The following is a 25,704-nucleotide window of genomic DNA, read 5'->3' on the forward strand; positions in this document are numbered from 1 at the left end:
CATGCATGGCAGGGCTGCAGCTGGACACTGCACCTGCAGCTCCGAAAAACAAGCTGACGGGCGCATGTTTGGGAACCCGTCGGTGTACGTGTGTGTGTGTGTACTGTGCACGTGCATGCATTTTTGCGTGTACATGGTCAAGCATTTTTTCTCATACATCAAACTCCCGCTCTTTTCTGCACCCTTCCTCTCGGTTTCCCCCCTTTTTTACTTTGCTACTTTTTTTTCTCATTTGTTTTTCCCACACTTCTGCTCCCACAGAGGCAGTGTTAGGCAAAATGAAATCAATGCGGGATGGTGTGTAGTACAGCAGTAGGCGCAATCATGGCCTCTAGGGTTCCTAAGTTCCTACCAGGCACAAGAGGACTACATGGGAACCTATAGGTACCATATTTGTGCTGTGATGAGAAAATCACCTGGAGCACGCTAGGATAATTTGTACAAAATTGCATATGGCACCTTGACTCTAAGCTTTTAGCAAATTCAAATGAGTTTAGAACCTCATTGAAACAGCCCTTTTGATTGAGGGTTGTGTTAGGGAGGATATAAAAAGTCTGCAACAAAATGATGGAAAATGACATTACACTTTTCATTTTGATTGATGGCAAGTGCTGCTCAGTTGCCGCACCTCCTTGCCTCCATAAATTACGCCATAAATCATGTAATTAGCAGAGGCAACCACCAGAGAGTTTAAAATGCAGGTTTGCAAGCTTTGAAATGAGGTCACTAAATCTCTGGAGATACTTTATAATTGAATTGGTGGTTGGTTTTAATGGGCCATGATGTTTGTGTGATTTTATTTCTGCTAAGAATAACAGGCATAATTGCAGCAGGTTCTTACTTGCAGGTAGCTACTTTCAATTACGAGCATAATGTGGTATCATTGTCTTAAAGGTGGAATCCAGTCAGGTAGAGGGGGCCTCTGAAAGGCACTTTGAGGGGAAGATTAGAGTTTCAACAACCTATTGTTGTTTCTAAGTGGCAGATAAGAGCGCTCTCTCTCCCTGACTGAAAATACATAACATTTCTGTTTGCAGTGGTGAGAGATATTCCACAAGGAGGTTTGCTGTGGAAATACACCAGTGCAGGATGTAAGGCTTTGGGGGTCAACCCATGCTTACTGGAATTAATCGAAACCATAATTACCTCCGCGCTAACGAGCCAGTTGCCTTGAACCGCAGCCAGGTGTTTAGCAGGAAACAGTATGTGACAGTTTGGGTTTGGTGTTCACCCATCTGAGCACATACACAAACACACTCGGGCTCCAAGAACCTGAGTGAGTTGAGCAAACATTTCGCCAGCCGTCAGTGCTCGTCTCTCACCACATACATTCATCTTCCTGAGACGCCTCCTGTCCCACAGCACTGCAGCTTTCCCACCTTGGGAGCCAGATAGGAAGCTGCGGTATGATTTTCACATTTGTTACTCTCTGACAGCTTCACTGAACATGTGTGTTTTAGAGCAATGGTTTCCAACCTTTTTTGACTGATGCAACCCCACAGCCATGTCGGCCCGACTACCCCTTCATCAACGCCACTCGTCATACTCTAAAGGTGTTCATTTGCATTGACTTTAAACTGGAGGTTCCCTATGTAACAGTGGATCATTTCTTTAGGCCTACAACTAAACTGTCTTTAAGCATTCATACTATTACCACAGGCAGAGGCACAAGGTGGACATTTCAACTATTTATCCATTACTTTTAGCTTGTTCCCTGGTCAGCTTTAGCTACCGAATACTTTTAGCAAACTGCTATTTCAACTGTTTATCGATAGCTTAGCTAAACAATACTTTCAGCTAATGTCTATTTCAACTGTTTATTCATTACTGATTGATATACTACTAATCCAGTACTTTTAGGTAATGTCTGTTACAGCTGTTATCCATTTCTAGCTAACTAAAAAGTACAGCCTAACCTTTCATTCATTAGTTAACTGTAGCAATTTAACCATTTAGCCAATGTTTGGACAGATATTTCAACTGTTATCTGTGTTTAGTTCCAGATCCATAACCATTAATCCATTGGTTACACTGAAGCTATCTATTTTTTGGTTAAATTTTTTTTTCATTACTTTTAGCTAACTACAGATAACAAAGGTTATTGTTTGTTTGTTTGTCTGTCTGTTTGTTTAACTAACAGGTTTTTTCACATTTGGTTGCAGTATGCAGCCTACTGTTATGGTGTGGAGTAGTTACTCCACAATCTTGATCCCCCTGGCAACTTCAAGTGCCCCCAGGGTAGTTACCCCTGACCAATGGGTTACAGCACGGAGAGTTATAGCCTGTGTCTGTTTAATTTATGTTTCGTACTCTGTCCATCTGTGTATGTGCATCAACATCTGTGTCAGCAGGTGTGTGTGTGAACCTGCCACTAACAAGGTGACAGGTTAGGTGCTTTGCAATGCCCTCAGGCTTGCTAAACAGGCACAAACTGAGCACTGTTTCTCAGACAATACACTACTATGCTCTGCTCTGCACCTGTGTTATGTTTTCATGCTGACAAAGATGTGCTTTCCTCTTTGTGGGCTAAAGATGTGCTTTGTTTCCATGACTCAGAGGCTAAAATAGTAAAGCTGCCACCAACTCTGAACCGAGGTTCTTTGTAGTAAAATGGCCAAATAACTTCAAACACACAAACACAGCAGTGAATGGTTAGCAAATGGGTGCTATGTGGATTACTCACTGAGCAAAACTGGCACACAAATGCTGAGTGAACACAATTCCCTTGGCTTTGATTTGCTTCTCATGATTTTCCAGTGTCTAACAAAACTCATATTGTAAAACCGTGCTATTCGATACATTATGTATTTAGCCTAAAGTAAACTCATCATTCATAATCTGCAAACTTGAGGATGGTAGGAAAAGAGATTTACAAAGTTTACAATAATGATATCCAAGCTATAAACATGCATAAACATGCAACACAATGATTATGAGACCTGGACTTCAGTTTTCATGGTGAAAAGAACATGACAACATCAAGACAATAACTCAGCACTTCGAAACAACAAACAGAATATTTATTTACTTGTCAGAGTCAAAGCGTTGGTGATGTTGTCATTGTTATGACTAAAGGAAAACTGAAGCATTAAAGAGCAGGAAAGAAGGTTTGTGTCAGTGTCTGGTTGGTTGCTGTCAGCACTGAGATCATTGAATCAGAGAAAATATACTACTGCCCCCTGGTGGATTCATAAAATACCTTGACCATGAACTTTAAAGTCAGTTTACAGTGCATACAAAGGGAGACTACCATACTGTGAAGCATATAATTCACCTGATTTTCATGCTTATCCAACATGACCTTTATAGAAGCATCTGGATTCTTTTATTCACATTCAGGTTTTCCCTTTAATCAATTGTCAGTCATATGTAGTTTACAACAATAATCTTAACACCAACATTATGTTTATATTGTACATTGTGTTATTTATGCTCATGAATGCAGTTGTTTGAAGATTATCATATAAAAAAAGAACCTAGTCCCAGGTTCCTTCCCTAGTGTGAAATACAGCAGCATCTTCCTTTAGTAGGAACAATTTGTGATTCACAACAGCCACCCTATGTCTATCATGAGTGTTTAAGCTAAACACTCAGTCTTACTCATTGACACAGGTGAGGATGGCACAGTCAAGCGTCTCTGAAGAAGCGCTCAAATGAGAATTTCTTTTGTTGAATTTCTGCAGTCTTTGAAGTCTTTTCCTGTGCTTCAGTGCTTCAGTGCTTTTTTTGCGATTATAGTTGCATTACTTCTTGGAAAGAAATTTCATTTTGTTTCCTGGAATAATGGAAAAGAAAGAGTAGTTTAAGGTGAGTCTGAGCCCACAGTAGGTCTGTAGGTCATTTGTATAGAGCTTGTAACAATGAACTGTTTCACTGTTACATTCTTCATAAATTCTGGCCAAGAATAGCTCAGAGACATCCTTACCCAAGCCTTTGAGAAACCTGTTAACCCTTCGATGTTCATTCTCATGGATAGAGTCTAGATACTCCTGCACCCTCACTTCAAACAGTCCTGAGAAAAGAGAAAGAATCGTGAACCACTGGATCAACTCCCAGCATCTGAACTTCAGCTTGCTGCTGCATCTCTGTACCTCTGAGACCCTGCCTGTGGAGCTCCCTCTCCTGGATGAACCAGCCAAACATTTGGGTCTCCATGAAGACCTCCAGGAATCGTCGTACAGTCTTAGATGGGATGGCTTTTCGAAAACCCTCCCGCTGGAAGGAACAGGGGACTGGCGAGGAGGATGAGGAGGAGTAGCCATCCTCCCGTTCGCCGATGATGAAGAGCGGATAGTGGCCTACCAGCTCCACGAAGAAACGGGCAAAGGCCTCGGACACAACAGTGCTTAGATGTCCAGAGTCTGAAAAGAGGAAGTTGTATAGCATATATGCAACAATACCACTGCAAGGATGCAAGATACAAGATATTAGAGGGTTGGAACTACAAATTTTCACAGCTTCTTGTGGTCTAATACCTTGTCACGACTTACCACTGGGTGTGTCCCCTCCTCTTTCATTAGCAAGCTCTCTTCTCCTCTCTAGAACATTCTCCAGGGCTGACTGAAGCTTGGGGGGCAGGATGGAGTCCTCATCATCTAACTACAAGGAAAAGATCCAGATAGGATATGATATGCAGATTTACATGTACATATGTAAAGGCTGAATGATACAGATCATGCAGAGCCATATGAAACACACAAACATGACTCAATGCATGGCCTACCTGCCTGAGAAACCGACTGTTTCCGAGATCCACAACTAGTACCTGTGCACACAAAGCCTACATTATTGTGAAGCACAACATTTTGTCATTGGTGTATTGATGTGATAAATCTGTGAATAAGTTTTTGTCTTTAGAAGTCACATTTAACCCCATAACTGCTAAGATTTAGTGTCCTCTGACCTCTTCCAGGGGCAGTTCAGTGAGCTGGGGCAGGGAGCTGGAAAGGAGGCCGACGATGAACGGGGTCGGGGTGCAGACGATGTCGAGCATGGCCGAGGGCAGCACGGGGATGTAAGTGTGCTGCCATACAAAGGGGTAAAGCAGTGCCACCACTGCATGGCAGCACTGGGAGAGAGTACTGCAAGAAGGATGACAAGGAGAAAAGAAAGTCATGAGAGGAGGACTTTTAGATATTATCAAATGATAAATAAATAGGGGGAAGTGTTTAATTTCCTGTTTACACCAAGGTGTGACACTTTTAACAATGATTTTTAAAAGCTTTTTCCTCAATGACGGATGGTGATAGGAGGCTAGAGGAAGAGGCAAAGATAAAAAGAAAAGTTCTGACATGGGAAGAGAAGAGAAGAAAGGCTCACAAAAGGGAAAGCCACACACACAGACTGACTTACTCATTCTTTCCACATGAGGGCAGTAAAATCTAAAATACAGCCTGAACACTGATTACCCCCTAAAGTCATAAAATTTCCCATGGAGGAAAGCAAGCCTGCATTCTTTCATTTACGTCATTCAACTTTGCATTCCTGTCCTCTACTACTGTGACCACACTCTCTAACTCCCACTGGTTTTCTCCTGCAGAACAAACAAACTGGCCTCAGTGCAACAACATCTCAACAGCCTGGCCTCAAAATATCTCTCTGGCATGTTCTCTGAATAAAACTGGGGGTTGCCTTAAATTTATTTAAAAATGTGGGTCTGGACCACCCACATTTCTTATAACTTCATAATGAAAACATCCCTGAAGCTTTCACTTAATGTCTGATGTCTCCATAATTACATAAACACTGGAGGAACGATGTTCAGTGCAACCGCATATTTCATAAGAGCTGCCACATAGATGCATCATACAGATTTTAAGGGGATGTGCAAACCCGCTGGGTATATGACCAACCTCAGTTTGTCTGCAGTGAAGATGACCCTTCGCTCCAGCAGCAGAGAGCCGAACACACGGAGGAGCAGCCGCAGACTCAAACAGGAGAACAGGCATTCAAAGTCCACATGCTCCAAGCGGGAGTCAGGGGGTCGACAGAGCTCCATCACCTGGGAAATGGGATGGATGAGCAATATAAACTAATTTATGAATATTTTTTTCCTTTCTTTTAACGTAGCTTATGTTCTCCATTTCAACAACCAGAATATTTTGGTGCTCACTGTGTCACTCACCTCAGTACCGGAGCCAGGGAGGAAAGTTTTGATAGTGATGGTTCGGCCAGGAGCTGGAAACTGGGCCTCCATGATGGCTCTCATAAAGGGCTGTACTAAGGCTGGAGACAGAGCCCTCCGCCTCTCCACCTCATCCAACACCTACAGCACACACACACGCACACAAACAAATACCTTATAAATTATTTTTATGCCAATTATATTGTTAAAGGGGACCAGTGGGAGTGATTTACCTTGGAGAACAGGTTGAAACAGCCAAGGTGACTGACGATACAATAGACCTCTGGTAGACGTTTGCCCTTTCCACTCGGCTGAAGAGAAAAGAGGAAAGTTCAGGTTAACAGGTGATGGATGTAGGCTATGGTGTAAAAATAGCATATTTTTTCCTATCCCACATGATTCTTTGCTTATCAGTTTATTTCTGGCTTCATAAAACTTTGAGAAATCAAAACACATTTTAAATACATCAGGAGTACTGAAACACACTCATAGAAATACACAGAAACATACACAAACACATACTGTATACACACATACACACTTTCCCAGTCTCACACACTTCCGCCCAGAGTCTGAGATGGACTGTTTTCCCACAGGCATGCTGACTATTTTGGCACCCTTATTTACTCAGCCGTCATCGTGGTATTTGGCCACTTCCTGTCCAGCAGCAGCAGCAGTGTACTTATTTATTATATTCAATTCTATTTACCAGTAAACGCCGGCAGTATCCAAACCTCCTGCTCCCGTCCTCTCCAGTCAAAACAAAGGAGAACATCTCACTATGAGGGATGGCCCACAGCAAATACACAAACAAACATGTGATTAATATATTTTGATTGTATATGTAGTACAAATACTAGATAATAGTATATATGGTGTAATACTCGCATTAAGTATTTTTGTGCACAGTCTAAACAGACACATAAGCAGTCATTTCTATCACTGGTTAAAAAGCAAGTTTTCTAATGCTAATAGGAGAATTATTTTCAGTGTCAGTTGTGGAGTTGCTAAGGCAGAGAAATGGCTCTAGGGGGAGTTTTGGCCATTAAGTTGAGAACAGTAAGTTAATTTTACACTCTCACCTCGGGTAGTTCTCCACCGACTCCCAGTCTTTAGCATCAGGGAAACAGAACTGAGGAATGATCCTCAGTTGATCCTCTGTCTCCCTCATGAACTTGAAGCTCCGCTCCAACTGCAACATAACAAAAGAGCAAACTTTCATGCATGGCTATTAACTTTATGAATGTATATTTATCCTTAATTTTCTTGACGTTTTTTGTTCTTATTAACACAATCGAAGCTTACAGCTTTAATTAAGATTGGATAAATTTTACTTCTGCATCTCTGTCATTTATTTCAGCTTCTCAAAATCCACCAGATCTTGTCCAGCAGACTTGAGCTCAGTTCCATTCTTGGAATTGTTTTTGAATGAACCTTTGCCTGCCTGTGTGTGCGTAAGACGTGTGTTTCTATTTTTTGCATTTGGTTCTCAACCTTAAAACAAAATCACCATAAAAATAATAAATGATTCAATGACTCCTCTGCTGCTGACCTTAGGGGGGAACTGCTGTGTGACCTCTGGAAGATAGTGGGCGCCAGCCTTCGACTTCTGCAGTGACACAACCAGGAAATATTCGAAAAGTTTGCGCTGGTGGAGCTCCTGTTCCAGAGAACTGTTTCTGTTGTTGGTACCATTGTAGTGGACCTGGGTCTGGTTTGGCTGGCTCAGTACGGACTGAACTGACACGAGGCGCTGACGGTGAGCTGTACGTAAGATACAGTGCAGTTAAATATGTTGAGAAAAAAAAAAATGAAGGATGAGGTTAAAATGCTCCGATGATGTAACCTACCTTTTGCTCTGTCTTCAACTTCACTCTCAGAGTCACTGTTCTCATCTGTTACTATAAACAAAAGTCAAAATTCATAAGCCAAAAATCAACATTAATATTTCAGGCATTAGAAAACACATTACAATAAAATTCTTCAAGATGATCAGCATTTCACCAGCATCACCTCTTCCTGAGCTTGTCTCAGCATAATGGTAGATCCTTCGTAGATGTTTCTTTCCAATTCGAGCTTCAAAGATGCTATTGATTCTCAACACAACCTGTGGAATAAAAAGGCCAAGTGTTTAAGGAAATAGGACAGTATCATGTCTTTTCTCATGGATAAGAACAAAACAGCCTTTAATAATATTTGGCAGCTACATTGGAACCTGGCAGCCATCCCGGACTAAAAGAAAATCTGACTTTAATCTATAAATTGGATTAAAGATCCATCAAACTATGTCTTGGAAGTAAAAAGGGGATCTGTGCTTAATCTGAGATCATAAAAAAGTTCAGTTTAGATAAAAAGAAACAATTTTTCCAATGTGTTGCATTTTGTTCGTGATCCAGGGCTGCTGGCCCAAGATTCAAGCACATACAGACCGTTGGTATCCTGCGGCAGGTGCGGCTGTAGGGCTCCCCGGGCAGCCAGGAACCGTGTTCAGGACCAGTGGGGGTGGAGGGAGGGCTGAGCTGGGGCGGAGATGAAATGCCGCCACTGCTGCTGGCACTGTGGGTCTGCTGGTTGGTTCTCCGCAGGTCTAGCAGCTTAAAGCTCCTGCCTGAGTTCTGCCTGAAGAAGCCAGGCCTCGAGGCCTGCGAACATATAAATAATTAGTAGGCTACTCTTTTAATCTCGAAATCACAAGTGTTGAGAATTATATTTAGTTTCTACTGCAGGAACCTTGGAGGTATCAGCACCAGGAGAGGAGGGCAAGGACTGCTGGGAGCACTGACTCTCCAACTCTATGTCCTCATATGGGTTCTCCTTGGGCGAATCTGTAGAGAGAAACGGAGTGAAATGTTCAATTCATGTTTTTTAGCATTTGTCCAGTTATTGTTTATGTGCATTAAAAATGACCAGGATTCTGAAAGCAGACCCAATAATTAGTAAGACAACATTGTCTACCTGCACATAAGGTGGTTAAAACTAGGCCCTGGACCCGTTTTTAGACTTCTATTTGAGTAAGTGTTTGTATGCCAGATTTGCACTTTTAACAGAGTATTTTTACATGTCTTGGTACTTTTACTTTAGTAAGTGTTGTGAATACTTCCACCACTTCCACATGTTACATTTACTGGGCCTAATTGTTAAGGCTCATGCCACAAAACTGCAAAATCCAGGGTTTGATTCCCAACCGGGCGATCTGTGTTGCATGTCAGCTCTGTTTCTCCAGTCTCCTGTTTCTCTATACTGTCAACTTTCAAATAAAAGTAAATTTAGTAAATGTTTTCTGCAGAATATATTTCATGTGAAAAAGTGATAAAGTTGAAAAATCTCCTTTAAAAACAGTCCCTTTAGTGCAGTTCCAATCTCAGTTGTCTCCTCTCTAACACACCGTCTTCACGTTATTTACATTTCATACATTACACTTGGCACAGATTTCAAAGGGAAAATAAAAATAAAGAATAATAGAGGTGTCTGACCCAGGATGTCTTCATAGTGATGTTCCTGAGATAGTGAATGAGAGAAGAGCGGGCTAGTCGACTCTGCAAGGTCTTCAAACTCAAAGGATTTCCTGTCATAGTGAACAGAACAGTACAAATCATTATATAATGTATTACTAAAGTATGAATACATTTGTATGAGAACTGAATGTGGTCTAACTGTGACTGTCGGTATTGTCCCCCCTACAGTCGTACAACATCAGATCTAACATTGGTTTAACTCTGGTTATTACATCAGCAAGGAATTCATTTCTCTGATCCCAGTGTACCTGTTCTCTCTGACTCTCTCGCCCCTGGGTCTCCCATAGGCACCAGAAGGAAGTTTTGATGAAGGTCGTGTGGAGGTGGAGGGCAGAGGAGGGAGGTTCCTCTGTCCTCTCCCTTGCCTCTGACTCTTCCCCATGGGGATGACAGCTGGATGCTGGAAGGTACGTCTGGGTTTGGGCACTGGGTTGATGGGGAGTGCTCCCGGCTCTGTGTACACATGGTCCTGGTGCTGCTTCCCATCTCTGGCCTCAGAGGATTTCATAGCACCACTCTGACTGATAGCTTCAGAGTCTTTCTTCTTCACCTCTACCTGTTTGTCCTTACTCGGAGGGCTAAAGTAGTTTCCAAGCTCTGGAGGTGTTTTCCCATGGTTCTCCCCCATAGCCTCCAGCTTTTTAAAGAGAGTGAACACGGCTCTCTTCTCCTGGCTGGTTTGTTCTGTTGCTCTTTTGTCATTGCTTTTCCTCGACAACCCTACCTGCTGCTGCACCGCCACTGTAGGTGAGCATGGCCTTGAATCTCTGAGCTTTTCCACATTCTCTTTCTCATGATCTTGCTTGTCTTTGTGAACCACTCTTTTGCAATCTTCCTCTCTTTGGTTTTCATGGGGCTTACTGCTCTTAAGCGTCCCTCTTAGCAGTTTCCCGGTTTCAACAGGTGAACAAGGCCTTGAATCCTCAAGTTTTCCTACAGTGTCTTTGGCAAGATTTTCCTTTTCCTTATGGGATACTCTCCTGCAACTCTCTGCACTCAGCTCATCAGTAGTTTTATTGTTGCTTTTTGTCAGGGATTCTGTCCTTTTTACAGTAGTGCACTGGCCTGAAGAACCTGAGGTAATGGGTGAATGAGTGGGTTCCTTTCCCTCCCACAGAGAAATTTTGTCCTTAATTTTGCCACCATTGGATCTGGGGAGCTTGTTGCCAACCAAGAGCGTGTTCTCATTGTCGTGAGGGTCAAGGTTTGGCCTCCTGTGAGCCATCATCGGTGATTCTTCCCTCTGGTTGTTCAGGTTGTCTAATGGGGTGAGGGGAAGTTTCGACGCAACCGCTCTTCTTTGCTCAGCTCTCTTGTTGTCCACTGAAGCAATATGGAAACCACTACTCCCACAAAGATAGCCCTTCTTTAGCCTAAACACACAAAGAAAAAATACTTCAGTTTTACAAAATTACAAATTAGCATCAAATGATCCATGTCAAAGAATTCATCAACATTACCGAAATTACAGGTTTCACAGCAGTGACTCCAACTCGGGTTATTTAGTTGCCCGGGGGCACATGAAAAGATTCTGGAGTAACTCAGCTAATTAAAAAAAATATTAATTCAAAAATAAACCACCAAACAAGTAGGATTACACATTGGTGTAATGCTGATATTTAGTACATTTATTACAACAATGGCCACAGTAGTTGAAATGGTTAAATAAAAGTCATGGAAATAGTTGAAAGAGAAAAATAGTCATCAAAAAGCAATGCATTAACATTTGAAATCATTAGCTAAAGTAATGGGTAAAGAGTTAGAAAAGCTGGCTTAAAGTAATAGATAAACAGTTGTAAACAGATAGCTATAAATACAGGGTGAACAGTTAAAATAGATAAAGTAATGGATAAACAGTTGAAATCTTTAGCTAAATGTAAACACTTATATAGCTAAACGTGATGGAGCAGCAGTCCAGCCTCTGCCACTCTAAGATAGGAGGACAAATACAAACCTGAAACTCAAAAGAATACTGAAATAATATCTACTTTTATATAGGTAAAAATAAAATATAGGTAAAATAACATCCTCTTTCAAATTAACTGGAATTGTTTGATGGATACTTGAGTTCATCATGCGGGCATGCAACACTAAGAAAGGTTGGGAACCACACAGCCAGTGATAACCTGAATTCAGTCCAAAAATGCAATAACGGCTAAGCAATAAACTTCTACGAGAGTTTCCTGAACTTCCCAGTACGGTCACTGTGGCTGCCAGTTAGGGGACACTCAGTCTTTTTCTGGAGACAGTGGGAAAATTCAGCCTGAGAGTAAATGCCAGAGGACAAGCCTATGACCGAGCATCTTCTTCTCATCGGCCTCGCTAAATAAACAAAAACTTGGACTGGATCCCATTTCATCAAACTGTTATGTTTTAATAAATAAACCAGAGGAAATGGGAAGCCCTAAGTTGAAAGACCTTTTCTGACTTTTCCTTAATAGATCTGAGGAGTAAAGGGCAAAACGAAACCCTGTTACTTATTTCTCAGGCTCAGGAGGAATTTGTGAGGTATAATGTCCTTTATCTAAAGGGAGAACCCTTCACTCATAAACCTGCTCTGATACAAACCTGTTGACAGTGGAGTAGATATAGTCTTCCTTTGTTTTCATTCTCTCAGTGGCCTCCATGATCACTGTACACCTGAGGGAGGAAGAGAGAGAAGCATCTTCAGTCAGTGTCTTCACATATTTCCCAGTTTTGTTGTTTGAGGCATTCAGAGTTAATATTTTAACATTTTTATTGATGTCCTGTGTAGCTTGTCTCCAGTTGACAATTCATGTCAAGACCATATCTCATAGTATCATATCTCTGCACTTTTTAATTTAGAATTGGGAACAATTTGACTCTCAGGAAATAAGGGAATCTAATAACTAATATGCTGAATAAGAAAAGACACAAACCTTTTCCCTTGAGGGCAACAGAGTGGTCTGATTTTGTATATATAGTAACAAAAATAGTACAAAAATCTTTTTGAAACTGTATCTAGTATCTATGTCACGAGACTAGCAGATCAATATGAGATTAAGATCCTTGGTGAGAATTGACATTTTATCCAGTGCCAGTATTTCTCCCTCTCAGATGGTAATGTGCAGTATTCAGAGGCCAGCTGGTCAGAATCAAGGAGAAACATGACAGCAACTCCCTCGAGCAGTTCATCACACAAACCAACATTTCGACAGTCATTAGGGACGTTTAGTGATGGAATCACTCTTCTCTCCACTTTTCTTCCCTTTATTATTGCATGATCCTCATTCTGCCACTTCCTCCACACAGAAGACCAACCTTTGACCCTGACAGCAACAAAAATGCTCGGTTCTCTGCATGAGTCCCATATTTTCACATCTCTAAGGCAAATGTTTCAAAGTTCAGTGGCCTCTAAGATAGCGATAATTTCCCAGATCTGGAACTGGTGTCATCATTTGTTTAGTTGACATGTTGTCCGAGGGACACTGCGTGAGCCACAGCCCTTAAAGCTGTAGGCTAGCTGATTAACTGGGAAACGAAGCATTCTTATATTTAGTTGAGATATTTAGTTACTGTGTGATAGAGACAGCAAGCCATCTAGACCTGCACAATCAATCAGAAAATGCATAAGCTGTTTTCATTATGCAGATTACTTTTACAATTATTGAAGCGACTAAGCAGAAAACATATGTCTCAGTTTAATTCATAATGAATCACATTACATTCTCCACAAAACCAGTTTGTGCGCTTTAGGCAACGGCAATGTAAATATGAGACTGCACGATCGATTTAAATCTGTTTGTGCACATGACATTCTGTATATTGAATATACAAAATTAAACCTGTTTCTTACCTCCTTGTGTTGTACAGTTTCCATGTGTTCATTAGTGAAATGGCAGCATATTGCCAAAGATGCTGCTATCACAGTATCCATTGGTATAACCTCCAAACCGCAGTGGTGTTGGTGTATGTCCAGATTAAACAGCCTGCAATAGGTTTTCTAACCTGATTGAAGCCTTGAGGTGAGTTGTCAGATTTTTACTTAGATGAGAGTAGAAACAAACTACTGTTCACACACTCTCTCTCCCTGCTTCTTCTCCAATCTTCAGCTTTCATTCACTCTCTCTCCTCCGGGCACCCGGAATATGACTCCCTCCCTCTCTCTCTCTCTCTCTCTCTCTCTCTCGCTCTCTCTCTCTATGTGTCTTTACATATCTCTCTATCTGATGGCTGTGACCCTCAAAACTGACTTTAAGAACAAGCAATGTAAAATGAATTTATGACTTAATACTGACTGAAATGACTTATTTTCCATAATCTTTCCCAGCGACTCACAGGACAGACGTCATCGTTACGTTGTTTTTCTGTGGGATTCATGTCACAGCTGCTTCTGAGCAGCAGTTGGTCATGCAGCTGTATCAGCCCGCCCTGTTTGTCCCATGGTGTGTTTTTACTGCCATACCAAAATTAATAAGAGCTCTCCAATGAGATTTGCAAACCACAAGTGAAGAAAATAATGACAAAGGGGTTCTTCTAAAAATGTCCCATCCAAAAAGAAACGACTGAAAATGTTTTCTTTTTTTCTACTGCCATGATACAGATTAAATCATGTGCTGAAGGGGTGACCACAGAATAATATATTAAAATACATACATACAATACATACTTTTTTGAACTGTGATTTTAACGTATTTTCTATTGGTGTATTTATTTCTTCTTCCTGTTCTCTATTAGATCCATTTACAAAGCTAAAAGGCATTTATTAAGATTTTCTAAAATATTTTATTTGAATTTGTGACATTTTTCTATCATTTTTTGTCTTCGGTTTTTATCCATATATCTATTTTTTCTAATCCCTATTTCTCACACTAATCTTTTAGTTTCACTTTAGGAGTACAGGACATATCACTTTACTGCACATCTTTCCAGATTATTAACCCTTTAATGCAAATTAACCTTTTAATCCTTGAACGCTCTAATATATATAGGCTGCAAAGCATCACTTGTAGTGATCATATGAAATTTAAGCACGGTGGAAATTTGGAACATACCCCCACAACGCTTACATAAACAGTAGCTGCATACAGTTTAAATACATATATTCTTAACAAACTATGTATTCATTATTGATAAAGGCTTACCAGAATTCAAGTGCAGTGTTGGATCCCTGCTGCAGTGTCAGGCAGTGCAGTGCGGCCTTAAAGAAAAGCATTTTTGGCGGTTCATGTATTAAGCCATGTGAAAGAAATCTGCCTGCAGCCAATGACAGGCCGGCCCCACCCCACATGTGTCACAGAGACAGGTGAAAGCCCAGCAGCCGTCCCTCTGGCCTCTGCTGTCAGCGGCGCTCTCGCAGGTGCACTTCCACCCCTGTCCTGCCGGGGGCAGCAGCGCGCCGCTGCGCCCTGCGGCCGGTGACGTCCGCGACGCACGAATCCACGGTAAACACAGTGTGTCGCCTCGCCGAGGACTCGCTGGCTAACGGGGACCCGAGCGGAGAGGTGAGCAGACGCCCTGTTTTGGTTTGTTGATTCGCAGGAGGTTTAAACTGCAATTACTGGTTGTCTGCTCTCGGACGTTTACTCTGGGCTGTCCGTGTAACTAACCCGGAACTGGCAAAATAAATAAAGACGGTTACAGCGTTGTGTGTCCTGTCACTCAGGTAAGAGGAGATGAGACAAACGACAAAACGACAAAACTCTGCCGAAAATGAAGTGAGACCACTGAAAAGCTATGCTGGTACTCAGTGGAGTAAAAAAAAAAAAAACAACGTAGATATCCTTTATTTAATCACACAGTGTTTACCCCAGAGGTGCAAGCTGGAGCTGGTGTGTTGTGTAATCTACACAAACCTGAAGGCGTCCTTTGAACAGGACGTCCTGCTTGCATTTTCCCTTTCGCCGTGGTGCGGGACACACAGTGTTACAGTCCTTACTCTCAGTTTATGTATCTGCAGGGGGTTGCAAAATGCTGCCAAACAAGTGCTGACAGATCCTGTTTTGCCTCCAATGTGTTTGTCTAACTTGCACTTTTGCAGGTAACAGCCTGTCTTTTATCAGGCTGCACATAATGGAGAAATCCGTGTGTGTGTGTGTGACAAGTCAGTGTTTGCAATATGAAAACTGTTTATTGATATGGTTCTTGAGGTTTTCCTGGTTAGATACATGTTCAAAATGTGTAACAGCAACCTACCAAATATGGCTCTGTTGTCCTTGTAGAAAGCACACAGTCACATGTCTGATTGTGTTATATGCCTGCGGCAGGAGGCTTTTTATTGCATTTGATTTAGAGCTGGAGTGAAAAGATACACAACCAGATACAGTAATTGTTACTTGGCAGGTATCAGGATGTCCTGGGTGGAGTAACATTCATGTGAAATGAAAACCTCAGCTGTTTTTGAAAGCTTTTATAAAGGAAATGGAAGTGAGGCCCCTAACTTTCATATCAGTGTTTTGGAGCTTAATGGCTCTCAACATTTTGGCTTCTGCCCACCCCCCATCCCCCACCCCGGCCTGAAGCCAGACAAAGGAAGCAGGCACGCTGTCTTCAAGAATACATATAATTATTGTCTGTGCCCTCTAACTTTAAACATAAGAACCATCCAGACTACTGTAATTCATATTTTATAAGTATTGGTTCCAAGGCATTGGTGCATTAGAAGTGAAACCATCCGTCCCCCAAAGGTATAATGTTTTGCAGCATAAAGTACATACAACAGAAACTAGCATGTGAGCATCACCAATACTGCAGTTGCAGGAACAGTGGACCAGTTGATGACGTGTGACAGCAGAAGATTTTTTTTCTGTGGTCCGAGTAAGTATCGGCACACATACAGACCTTTTTAAACTGACTGGGTTTCAGTCATGACAGAAATTGTGTGTTACATTCGTTCAGTTACCGTGCCAGTTTTTCATACCACACAGCAGTTTCCGGTCTCATGTGTATGTTTCAGAGACATGAGTCCAATGGCTTCCACACTTTGAGGTGTACAGATTCTTGATTTGGCGAAAGGAGCGGAGATCAGGAGATACCAGAGTTGAACTATTGGAACAGAAAAGGGGTTGATGCATCTTGACTTCCTAGTTAGCTGAGTCCTGTGTAAACAACATAGTTGCAGCTGAACAGGCTGGTGGGGGAGGTGGAGTGGTTTCGGGGGCAGTCAGTCGTCACACTGGGCCCATTGATACCTGTAGCTGGCAGTGCACACCTCAGCATTCAGACAAGATGCATGTATTAATGGTTGTCTTTTACAGCTGAGGAGGAGGGATGCTTCCACCAAGAAACTGTTGCCTGTCATAGTGCAGGAATCATCCAGGGCTAGTTTTAGGAACATATAGATCACCAGGTCACCACAGTGTTGGCTGAACTTTGAAACAAATGGAAATTTTAATTTTAACACTCCTTGGTCCGCTGTGAACCTGGGATGTGGTGGTTTTCTAATGTGGATTTCATCAATGATAAATGTTATTACAGTTAATTGACTTAATATTGGTTTCCTCTTTCTGCAGGCACAGCTTTGTTGTTCTAGTGATGTGCTAGTCCCATCTGGCATAGTGGGAAGCTCTAGCCGAACCCCCCTCCCCTCCTTATCCTGTCGCTGTTCCCTCAGAGGACCTCCACCAACACCACCTCCTTCCTCATCCTACACTTCCTCCTCCTCCTCCTCCCTTCGGCCGCCCCTGTGATGCCTCCCCCGTGCTGTGGCTACCTGTCACAGTACACCCATCATCACCTGGTTACCTTCCTCCTCACCTTCTTTAGGTAAACTAGACCCGCCCTGCTTGAAAGATTTACCTCAAGCCTGTTAGAGCTGTTTTCCATTGCAAGGTAGTCCTGGGTTTATAGATGATCCTGTGATACCGGTCATGTCCTCAAAGTAACTGGAAACCCAGCGAGGGCTAGACTGGTCAGCTGTACCAGTGACCGCTCCAGTTTGACTTTTGAGTCTTTTTTTTTTTTTTTTTTTTAAGGATTTTGTGTTTTTGAGGTTTTTTGAGCTGTATTGAACGGCTTCATTGAAAATTTTTGAAACAAAAATCTGCAAACGCGCCATTCATAACCAACAGATACGCAGCAGAATAGTGGAGTTGCATAAGAGGATGCAAAGAGAAAAGGAAATTTCAATGGAACTTGTGTAGAAACACATTGAATTGATGTGAGCTGTTAATTTAGGTGAAAGGTCTCTGGGGTTAATGTTAACCCAGGTCAGACATTGTCAAGATAGCATAAACTATGTATATAGATTTCCAACAGTCAGGCTTGCTACAGTACGCAGCCTGGAAATTATTAAATGTAATATTTAGCAGCTGTAAAAAGACATGCAAAAAAACATGAAAAATATTGTACATATTGTTAGAAAGCACACATTTTGTAAAGTGTTGACTGTGGAGCGGATCTGATTGGACAAAAGGTTTGTACACAGTTCACCCTTTTTTCACTGCAAAGCTTATTTTTCAACAGAGCAGTGAACGTGTGTGAGACCATCTGGTAAACTTCAGTCAATTGCTTCTGTATTTAGGCCAAACTCAGTTACATAGTTAATCATCAACTAGTAGCTGTCATATCACGCGTCTGTGGCCATGTCACCATAGTCATGACACGCAGCTTCGTCTGCAGCAGATAGGAGCACACAGTGAACTCTGCAGGTCATTCCGCTTCCCATTTCTTAGATAACAATGAATAACTATCAGTGTTCCCTGTAAAGTCTTTCAGCAGAATTAAACTGCTGCTACTGCGGAATTAATCATCTCCAAAAGGGAAATAAGCTTTTATTATATGAGCTTATGTAGCCCAGGACGACCAACAAGATAATTTTTTGCATTGTGGTATGATTGTGTAAATTCATGCCATTTTTTTTTTTAAACCATTGTCAAAGAAGCATTAAGTAAATAAGAGGTTTCATCCCCTCCCTAAAGTATGACTGTTTACCTGTGTCTGAACAGATGCTTTTAAATAAATCTCCATCAAATAGCTTTTGCTTTTACTCCGTGAGTCACACTCTTTTCTGTCTCTCCAGCTATGTGTTGCTGCATGCGTCGAGGAAGACGTTCAGCAATGTGAAAGTGAGCATCTCAGCCCAGTGGACGCCGTCCATCCAGAATGACAGCGCAGCCTCTTTCTCCCCTGGCGAGGTACGGAGCAGAGCAGCTTTCAGTGCAATGCAGACAAACACATGCTGTCCATGCTGACTTGGTTCTGTAAAACGGTTGATAATTGGGACCCCTGTTGCGGCTTAACTGCATTTAATGAGCTGTGTTTTCTCTGGCTGTCCTAGACGTGGGAGGACAATCATCTGTTTGCAGATGAGAAGCAGGCCACTCTGTTCCTGGGAGCTCTGGACTCCATCTTTCTCTTTTCATATGCCGTGGTGAGTATGTTTTTGTGTGTTTAACCAGCTTCTGAGAGCAGCGACGTCACAGAAATGACTTAGAAGTGGCTGAGGCGGAGGCTGGCATGGATTCACAGTTTGCCAAGTAGGGCTGGGACTGAAATCTGATTCCTGTTGCTCCCATTGATTCAGGCATGTTGGCTTCAAACAGCAGAAATATCTAAATATAAATCATCTGAAATAGACAACAGCAAGGAAATTTCCTGTTACACGATTAAGCAAAGTGAAAATACGTTCAAGCACATCACAACACTACTCAGACATATTATTCTGTTGCTGGGACATAGTGTGAAGCACAGAATCCCTTTTAATTTTGAACCAAATCAGACCTGAAGTTGTGTTTTTTTAATCTGGAGTCTTTTGTGTGTGTTCCTGTCCACACAGGGCCTGTATCTGAGCGGCGTGATCGGAGACAGAGTTAACTTGCGCTACGTGCTCTGCTTCGGCCTGTGTGGCTCTGCTGCAGTGGTAAGCTCACACATCACAAGTTGTGTTATGCATCTAATTCTTGCTCCTTTGGGATCACACTTTTGTTATTGTCAAGTTGTAAATTCCTTGAACTTTTCTTATTATCGATTATCGAAGCTACTGTTTTTGGAAATCTTGTTTTGTTTCTTTTTTGCCTTAATAAAAATAGAAATCTGACTTTATTAACAGAGGCAGTGATTTTAGGTGTAATCACTGTGTTCTGGAAATCTTACAAATAAATGGTGTCAAATCTGGCAGCAATCAACCATCACTTATGCGTACATCAGCTACACCAGCTTTACACGATGGAATGAATATTGCATGAAAACAACCATTTGAAATTTAATGTGACATCACACCTGGCTAGCCTATCACCAACAGACCCAGTTGTGTTTACAGGTACATGATTCCCTATGATGAGTTTTAATCTGGAAATAAATGTAATTCTATAATAAGATATGTTAGAAGCGGAAAAAAAGTTGGTGTCTACTAGAATATCACACCTGACGTTGCCTGGCATTTATATAAAACTCGCTATTTCTTAATATGGATGTTTTTATGAAATCAAGTGTCAACATTATAATAGGTTTAGTCCCCTATGTGGGTTTTTAACCATCAAATAATCAGGTAAAATGTGTTTTTCAATACAACTGTAGCTGTTTCTGTCTTTGCAGGAGTTTGTGTTTGGCACTCTAACAGAATGGCTCCACATCTACAACATCTATCTGTACTGCAGCCTTTGGGTGCTGAACGGGCTGCTGCAGTCGGCCGTGTGGCCATGCGTGGTGGCCGTCATGGGCAACTGGTTCGGCAAGGCGGGGTGTGTGCTGTTTGTCCGCTTTATAAACCTGCTTTTATCTAACACTGCTTCAAGTATTCCCAGCATCTGCCCAGCCCAGAAATATTTAGTCAAGTCGAGCTTTATGATGCATACCCACACACAGAAACACACGGGCTCACACTTGCACAAAGACATCCATTCACTGGTGCTTCCAAAACATAGACGCCATTTAGAGTCAGTTTTCCACGTGGGTGAACTTGCAAATATAATTTGCTGAAAATAGAAATAGCAAGTCACTGAGCTGTCTGTGAATTGCATTTCATAAAATATACTAAGTTCTGTATTTAAAAAAGTTTATTTAAGAGACCTCTCAAAATAGAACCACATGTAGCTTATTTAAAAAAATAATATTTATAGATCATAATAATTGAACTTCCTGTTGTTGTTTTCCAGGCGGGGCTTTGTGTTTGGTCTGTGGAGTGCTTGTGCCTCTGTAGGCAACATCCTGGGGGCCTTCTTAGCTTCTAGTGTGCTCAAGTATGGATACGAGGTAACGCAAACATATACACTTCACTGATTCCTTTTACCATAACATAGTCAGCAACTACATGCTAACATGATGTAATGTGTGTTGCCGTGTGCAGTATGCCTTCCTGGTGACCTCGGTGGTGCAGTTTGCTGGTGGGGTGGTGGTTTTCTTCGGTCTGCTCACCTCCCCAAAAGAAGTCGGTAAGGACGGTTAGGAACGTAATAGAAAACGTGTGTTCTTTGAATCTATTCAGGGTCATCCCACCGTTATGTAAAATGCTGCTTGTTTTCCGCAGAACATTGGAAGATGAAATCCTGATTAGTATGCTTTCAGTCAGATTGTTGTTTTTTCAACAGGACCACCCAACTCGTTTACTTGTAATTGACCTTGCTCCCACGGAAGCCAGTTTGAACTTGTGTCACACTTAACACTGGGAAACTGTGCCCGAAATAGAATCGGTTGCAAGTCTCTTGCTTGAGTTTAGCCACTCTCCGCAGCTTGAATGTGTGTTTCTGTGTGTGCGTCAGGTTTGAGTTTGGAGTCCGAGACCGGACTCAGCCCGGTGGAGACAGACACAGACAGCCACAGGCCTCTGATGAGCGACGAGGAGGATGAGGTGGAGGTGGAGGCGTATAGCAGACGATACCAGTCGGTTCAGCAGCCGGAGGAACTCCCGGCTGAGTCACCTCAAGCTATCGGCTTCTTCCAGGCCTTCTGTCTGCCAGGGGTGCTACCTGTGAGTCTGAAGCACCACCAAGTCAAGGCACATTCATTTATAAGCACTTAGCTACACACCATGCTGACTCTGTTTCTGTTTGAACCGCAGTACTCCTTGGCTTACGCATGTCTGAAGCTGGTCAACTACTCCTTCTTCTTCTGGCTTCCCTTCTACCTGAGCAACAACTACGGCTGGAAGGAGGCCGAGGCCGACCGCCTGTCTGTGTGGTATGATGTCGGAGGAATCATCGGTAAGTGGCTGCTCAAGCCAAGTCAAATTTATTTTCCTCATCCTGTATTTAAATCACACACTGAGATTTGACATTTTATTTTCAAAGACAGAATAAATAGGCTGGAAATGAATAATAACCGAAACAAACTGAGACAAAACATCTGCAGCTATTTTTATCAGTTCATAGTTCAAGTCATTTTCAAGCAAAAATGCCAAATATTTCCAGTTGCAGCTTCTCCAGTGTGGATTTGATGCTCTTTTTTAACTCGCGTGAGAGTTAAACCAGTTTTAGGAAATTATGTGGAGCTTAGTTTTTTTGGGGGTTTTTTGGCAACATTTTATTGAGTAAAATAATTTTCATCCTATTTTCATAAGTTTCATCCTATATCTAAAAGAGAATTTACATAAACAGACATATGCACCATCTTACTTAAAGATTCTGATGAATATGAACTGCTCTCGCTGATGTCTTTTTATAAATCTCTAAACATCAGCAATTCTCATCTTGACTCTGCCATCTTGTTTCTCCGTGTCAGGAGGAACAGTTCAGGGTCTGATATCTGACTTCATGGGCAAGAGATCCCCGGTGTTGGCATCCAGCCTGGCCCTGGCGATGGCAGCCCTGGTGGGATACAGCCGTGAGTACATACACATTATCCTACAGCATGAAGGCAAGCTTTGAAGACGCAGAGTGTGAATGATCAAAATGAAATGACAACAGCAAAATTAATCCTGAAATGTTGCCTGTTTGTTTTCCTATTTGCTGTGGATCATCACTTCAACATATTAAGTTCAAGATATAATAAAAATCTACACTTTAAGGCTAAAAAATACTTTTCACAGTTTATAATTCTGTCTCCCTCCATCTCAGGCTCACCTAACGACCAGGTGATAAACGCTGTGCTGTTGGCGGCCACGGGCTTCTTCATCGGTGGCCCATCCAATATGATCAGCTCCGCCATATCTGCCGACCTGGGGAGACAGGAGGCTCTGAGGGGCAGTCAGGAGGCTCTGGCTACTGTTACTGGCATAGTGGATGGAACTGGAAGTATAGGAGCTGCGGGGGGACAGGTAAACAAAAATACAGGATGTTTCACAACGAAAACTTTTACTGTGCTTAAAATTCATTCAGAGAAAACAACAGGAAAACATAACACTAATGAGATTAAATTACAAAATAAAAGACCTAGTAGTTTGTTACTATGGTCAGTAACTTTCTCTGCACTCAGCTATTGGCAAGCATGAACCATCTTGTCATGGCACATTTGTCCTGCCATTTAAAGCTGTTTGAAATAGAACCAATGCACTGCAAGTAATACAGTTGACAACATGTTTTTATTTTTATGTAATGGAATCACATCTACTAACCTTTATTTCTTGTTAGGTTACATAAATAGTCGTCATTGACCTAATCATGTGAGAAACAGTTAAGTTGCAAATGACATTACTGAACTCTGAATTAACGTGAACTCTAGACGACCGTCGGGCATTGTTCCTAGTTTGGATTTTAGCTTTGCAGTGACACTTTCAGGATACAGAGCCATGGTTACGCCCACAGTCACATCCACAGATTGATTTTTTAATCTGGGCATTTATATCTCCACCACCCTCCAGTACCTGGTGTCCCTGATTGAGAGCAAGCTGGGCTGGATGTATGTGTTCTACTTCTTCATCGTCATGGTAAGATGATCCACTAAAATTACAACCGGCCCACTTTCACAGGACATTTTGACAGTAGGCAGAGCACAGGTGTATTTTGTTCTTTCGTCTTTTATGTCAGCAGCAGAGGTAGTCACAGAGCTGGATCGACATCTGTGACAGTCGCTGATGCTGTTGTGTTACACATCACGCTTCATGGTCACACCTCTGATTGTGGAGCATGTTGTCTAAAATCACACACAGAGGGCACTTTATGCCGGCTCGTTTGGTTCAGCGTAAACAAGCAAAGGTGGCATAATGAGGGGGTCGCCTTGGCGACAATATAGCAGGATCTCTGTATAAAAAAGGCCACTGTCAAAGTTTACTGAGACTACACTTTCATAGAACAGAGACATTGTTTGTTATCAGTAACACCCGTGCTTTTCCTACTGTTATAAGTCAGAACGTCTGCTGTGTCTGTCTTAGAGATGTTTTTACACTGACATGGGTATAAATACAACTTCTGAAGTACAGAGCATAAATTAATACCCATTTGTGACTTCTTTTGTTTTTCTATTACAGACAGGGGGCAGCATTGTGTTCATCACTCCCCTGCTTCTCAAAGAGCTGCGTGCCATGTGGAGAGACAGACGAGCGCTGCGACGCCAGCTGTGAAAGCCTCAACATCTGCCGGCCGCAGCGTTTCCACTCCTGTCAGTGACAACAGAGCAGGTCGGCTCAGAAACGGGTCTTTGTAGGTGATTTGTGGGCTGTGCAAAGATTTGGTGGATGCCATTTCTCACGGTCAGGAGGGTTAAGGTGATCTAGAATTTCACACCCACAACCACAAGCGTATGTCTACTAACGTCCACGTGAGCAGGCACATGGTCGTTGAGCACAACACTAAAGTTTTACTCACACTAAAAACCTAAAATGTAAATGTACACTCCCGGTAGTGCCAATGCAAGGGTATAGAGGTTTAAGGGTCTTTGAGAGGGAACCAGCTGTCAGTCAGACCAGTCTGTGAATTCAGGCCCTCACAGAATGTACTAGTGTATATATGTAAGGGTTTTAATGGATGTAAATATTTTACATGTAGATGTACTTGAATTGAATGAATTTGAATTTTAAACCAGGGGTTCTTAATTTAAAGATCCGGCCCTTAAAGACAATTTGAGGGTCAGAATTGCCTGGAGAATGTGAATAATAATTGTAATGTAGAAATGTATTGTCATCTTTTGTAGATATGTATATTTTGTTTTTAGTTGAAATAATGAACATTGCACTCTAGGATCTTACAGTGATTAGACAAAGTCTTAAAGTTTCTAGTAAACTACTAAAAAGTAGATTTTAGAGTTTTTTTGGAATGTCGACCACACAGCCACTTGATTTCTCCTGTGTACAGTTTTGAGTAATCAGGCTCAGGAATTTTACTGTAAAGCCTTTTCATTATGGGATCTAGTTCTCTTGATTCTCTGTTCATTTCAGTCCCTAATTTGATATTTGCTGATCATTCCTATTTCACATCCTCCTCAAAGGAATGTATACAGACTTTCTTAGGTTACAAGAGATTCCCATGAAAACCCTCACGCACACACACACTCGCTGACAGAAACACACACGCTGACAGAAACACACAGAAATCTGACATCGTTTTCTCACACTTTTAGTTTACATTGTAGCATACAGGAGTGAACGGTTTTGCCTGCTTGTGGCAGAAGCTGCCTGTTTGTTGGGGATCGTTACTTTAAATCCATCTGGACCTTGCTAGTTATTAAGTTTTAACAGGAAATGAAGGTAAAATAAATCCTATTTACTGATATACAGGGTGGGGAAAATGATCATACAACACCAGCTGTTTGCTAGTTTACACTTGAACAGTTTGTCTGTATTACTAAGACACTTTGCTTGGTAACTAGCCACCATATGAATTAAGATCGTTTTGGTTAAAATCAGTGAAGGAGACTAAAACTGGTGATTTTCCTCACACTATGGTCAGTGGACAAAACAGGTAGTTCGCAGCCTTGTATGCAAATACATGAATCATCATGTAAAGTGCTTCTAACATGTAGGAAGACTCATATTAGGGCACATTTTTATCGTCATCATCGGCATGAGACAGGTTCCTAATGCTCCACTTGCTCAACTAAACGTTCCTCATGCAATGGAGTTTAGAATAATACTTGAACCTCTGGTATCTCTGAAGTGAAATGTAATAGAATGTAAACTGAAATGTATCTGTGGTGTATTTTTTATTTGTTTTATTTGTATGTTTCAAGTTTTAACCAATGTAAATATAATTGTTATTTTGAATAAATGCAAATTACATTTAGCAAATCATGGAATAT

General features: G+C 41.7%; 2 protein-coding genes across 6 annotated transcripts; one reads left to right on the plus strand and one right to left on the minus strand.

Moving 5' to 3' along the window:
- Nucleotides 1–3,002: 3,002 nt before the first annotated feature.
- LOC139634849 (DENN domain-containing protein 2A-like) lies at nucleotides 3,003–14,890 on the minus strand. Of its 4 annotated transcripts, none has more exons than XM_071501534.1 (20): nucleotides 14,745–14,890; nucleotides 12,208–12,279; nucleotides 9,888–11,012; nucleotides 9,598–9,689; nucleotides 8,855–8,949; nucleotides 8,554–8,766; nucleotides 8,138–8,231; nucleotides 7,975–8,019; nucleotides 7,677–7,888; nucleotides 7,207–7,316; nucleotides 6,834–6,903; nucleotides 6,358–6,435; nucleotides 6,125–6,265; nucleotides 5,853–6,001; nucleotides 4,904–5,081; nucleotides 4,724–4,765; nucleotides 4,491–4,599; nucleotides 4,092–4,361; nucleotides 3,926–4,012; nucleotides 3,003–3,775 (listed from the first exon to the last, which is right to left on the minus strand). In XM_071501534.1, the coding sequence occupies exons 1-20, from the start codon at nucleotides 14,888–14,890 to the stop codon at nucleotides 3,744–3,746; spliced, it is 3,360 nt and encodes a 1,119-aa protein (XP_071357635.1). In that variant the 3' UTR covers nucleotides 3,003–3,743. The 4 variants fall into 4 exon arrangements, with proteins under 4 accessions (XP_071357635.1, XP_071357634.1, XP_071357637.1 ...); XM_071501533.1 differs by having other exon boundaries at nucleotides 7,975–8,025; XM_071501536.1 differs by lacking the exon at nucleotides 14,745–14,890 and adding an exon at nucleotides 13,457–14,701 and having other exon boundaries at nucleotides 7,975–8,025.
- Nucleotides 14,891–14,960: 70 nt separating this feature from the next.
- slc37a3 (solute carrier family 37 member 3) lies at nucleotides 14,961–25,696 on the plus strand. Of its 2 annotated transcripts, none has more exons than XM_071501537.1 (14): nucleotides 14,961–15,104; nucleotides 17,112–17,364; nucleotides 18,620–18,734; nucleotides 18,878–18,970; nucleotides 19,376–19,459; nucleotides 20,134–20,279; nucleotides 20,694–20,790; nucleotides 20,885–20,969; nucleotides 21,297–21,505; nucleotides 21,596–21,737; nucleotides 22,255–22,356; nucleotides 22,590–22,789; nucleotides 23,333–23,398; nucleotides 23,939–25,696. In XM_071501537.1, the coding sequence occupies exons 2-14, from the start codon at nucleotides 17,288–17,290 to the stop codon at nucleotides 24,029–24,031; spliced, it is 1,509 nt and encodes a 502-aa protein (XP_071357638.1). In that variant the 5' UTR covers nucleotides 14,961–15,104; nucleotides 17,112–17,287; the 3' UTR covers nucleotides 24,032–25,696. The 2 variants fall into 2 exon arrangements, with proteins under 2 accessions (XP_071357638.1, XP_071357639.1); XM_071501538.1 differs by having other exon boundaries at nucleotides 15,085–15,265.
- The last annotated feature ends 8 nt before the right edge of the window (nucleotides 25,697–25,704 follow it).

Source organism: Trachinotus anak, unplaced genomic scaffold (genome assembly GCF_046630095.1).
Source record: "Trachinotus anak isolate AG129_WGS33_773 ecotype Australia unplaced genomic scaffold, CSIRO_AGI_Tana_v1 ptg000018l, whole genome shotgun sequence".
In the NCBI taxonomy this organism is placed as follows: domain Eukaryota; kingdom Metazoa; phylum Chordata; class Actinopteri; order Carangiformes; family Carangidae; genus Trachinotus; species Trachinotus anak.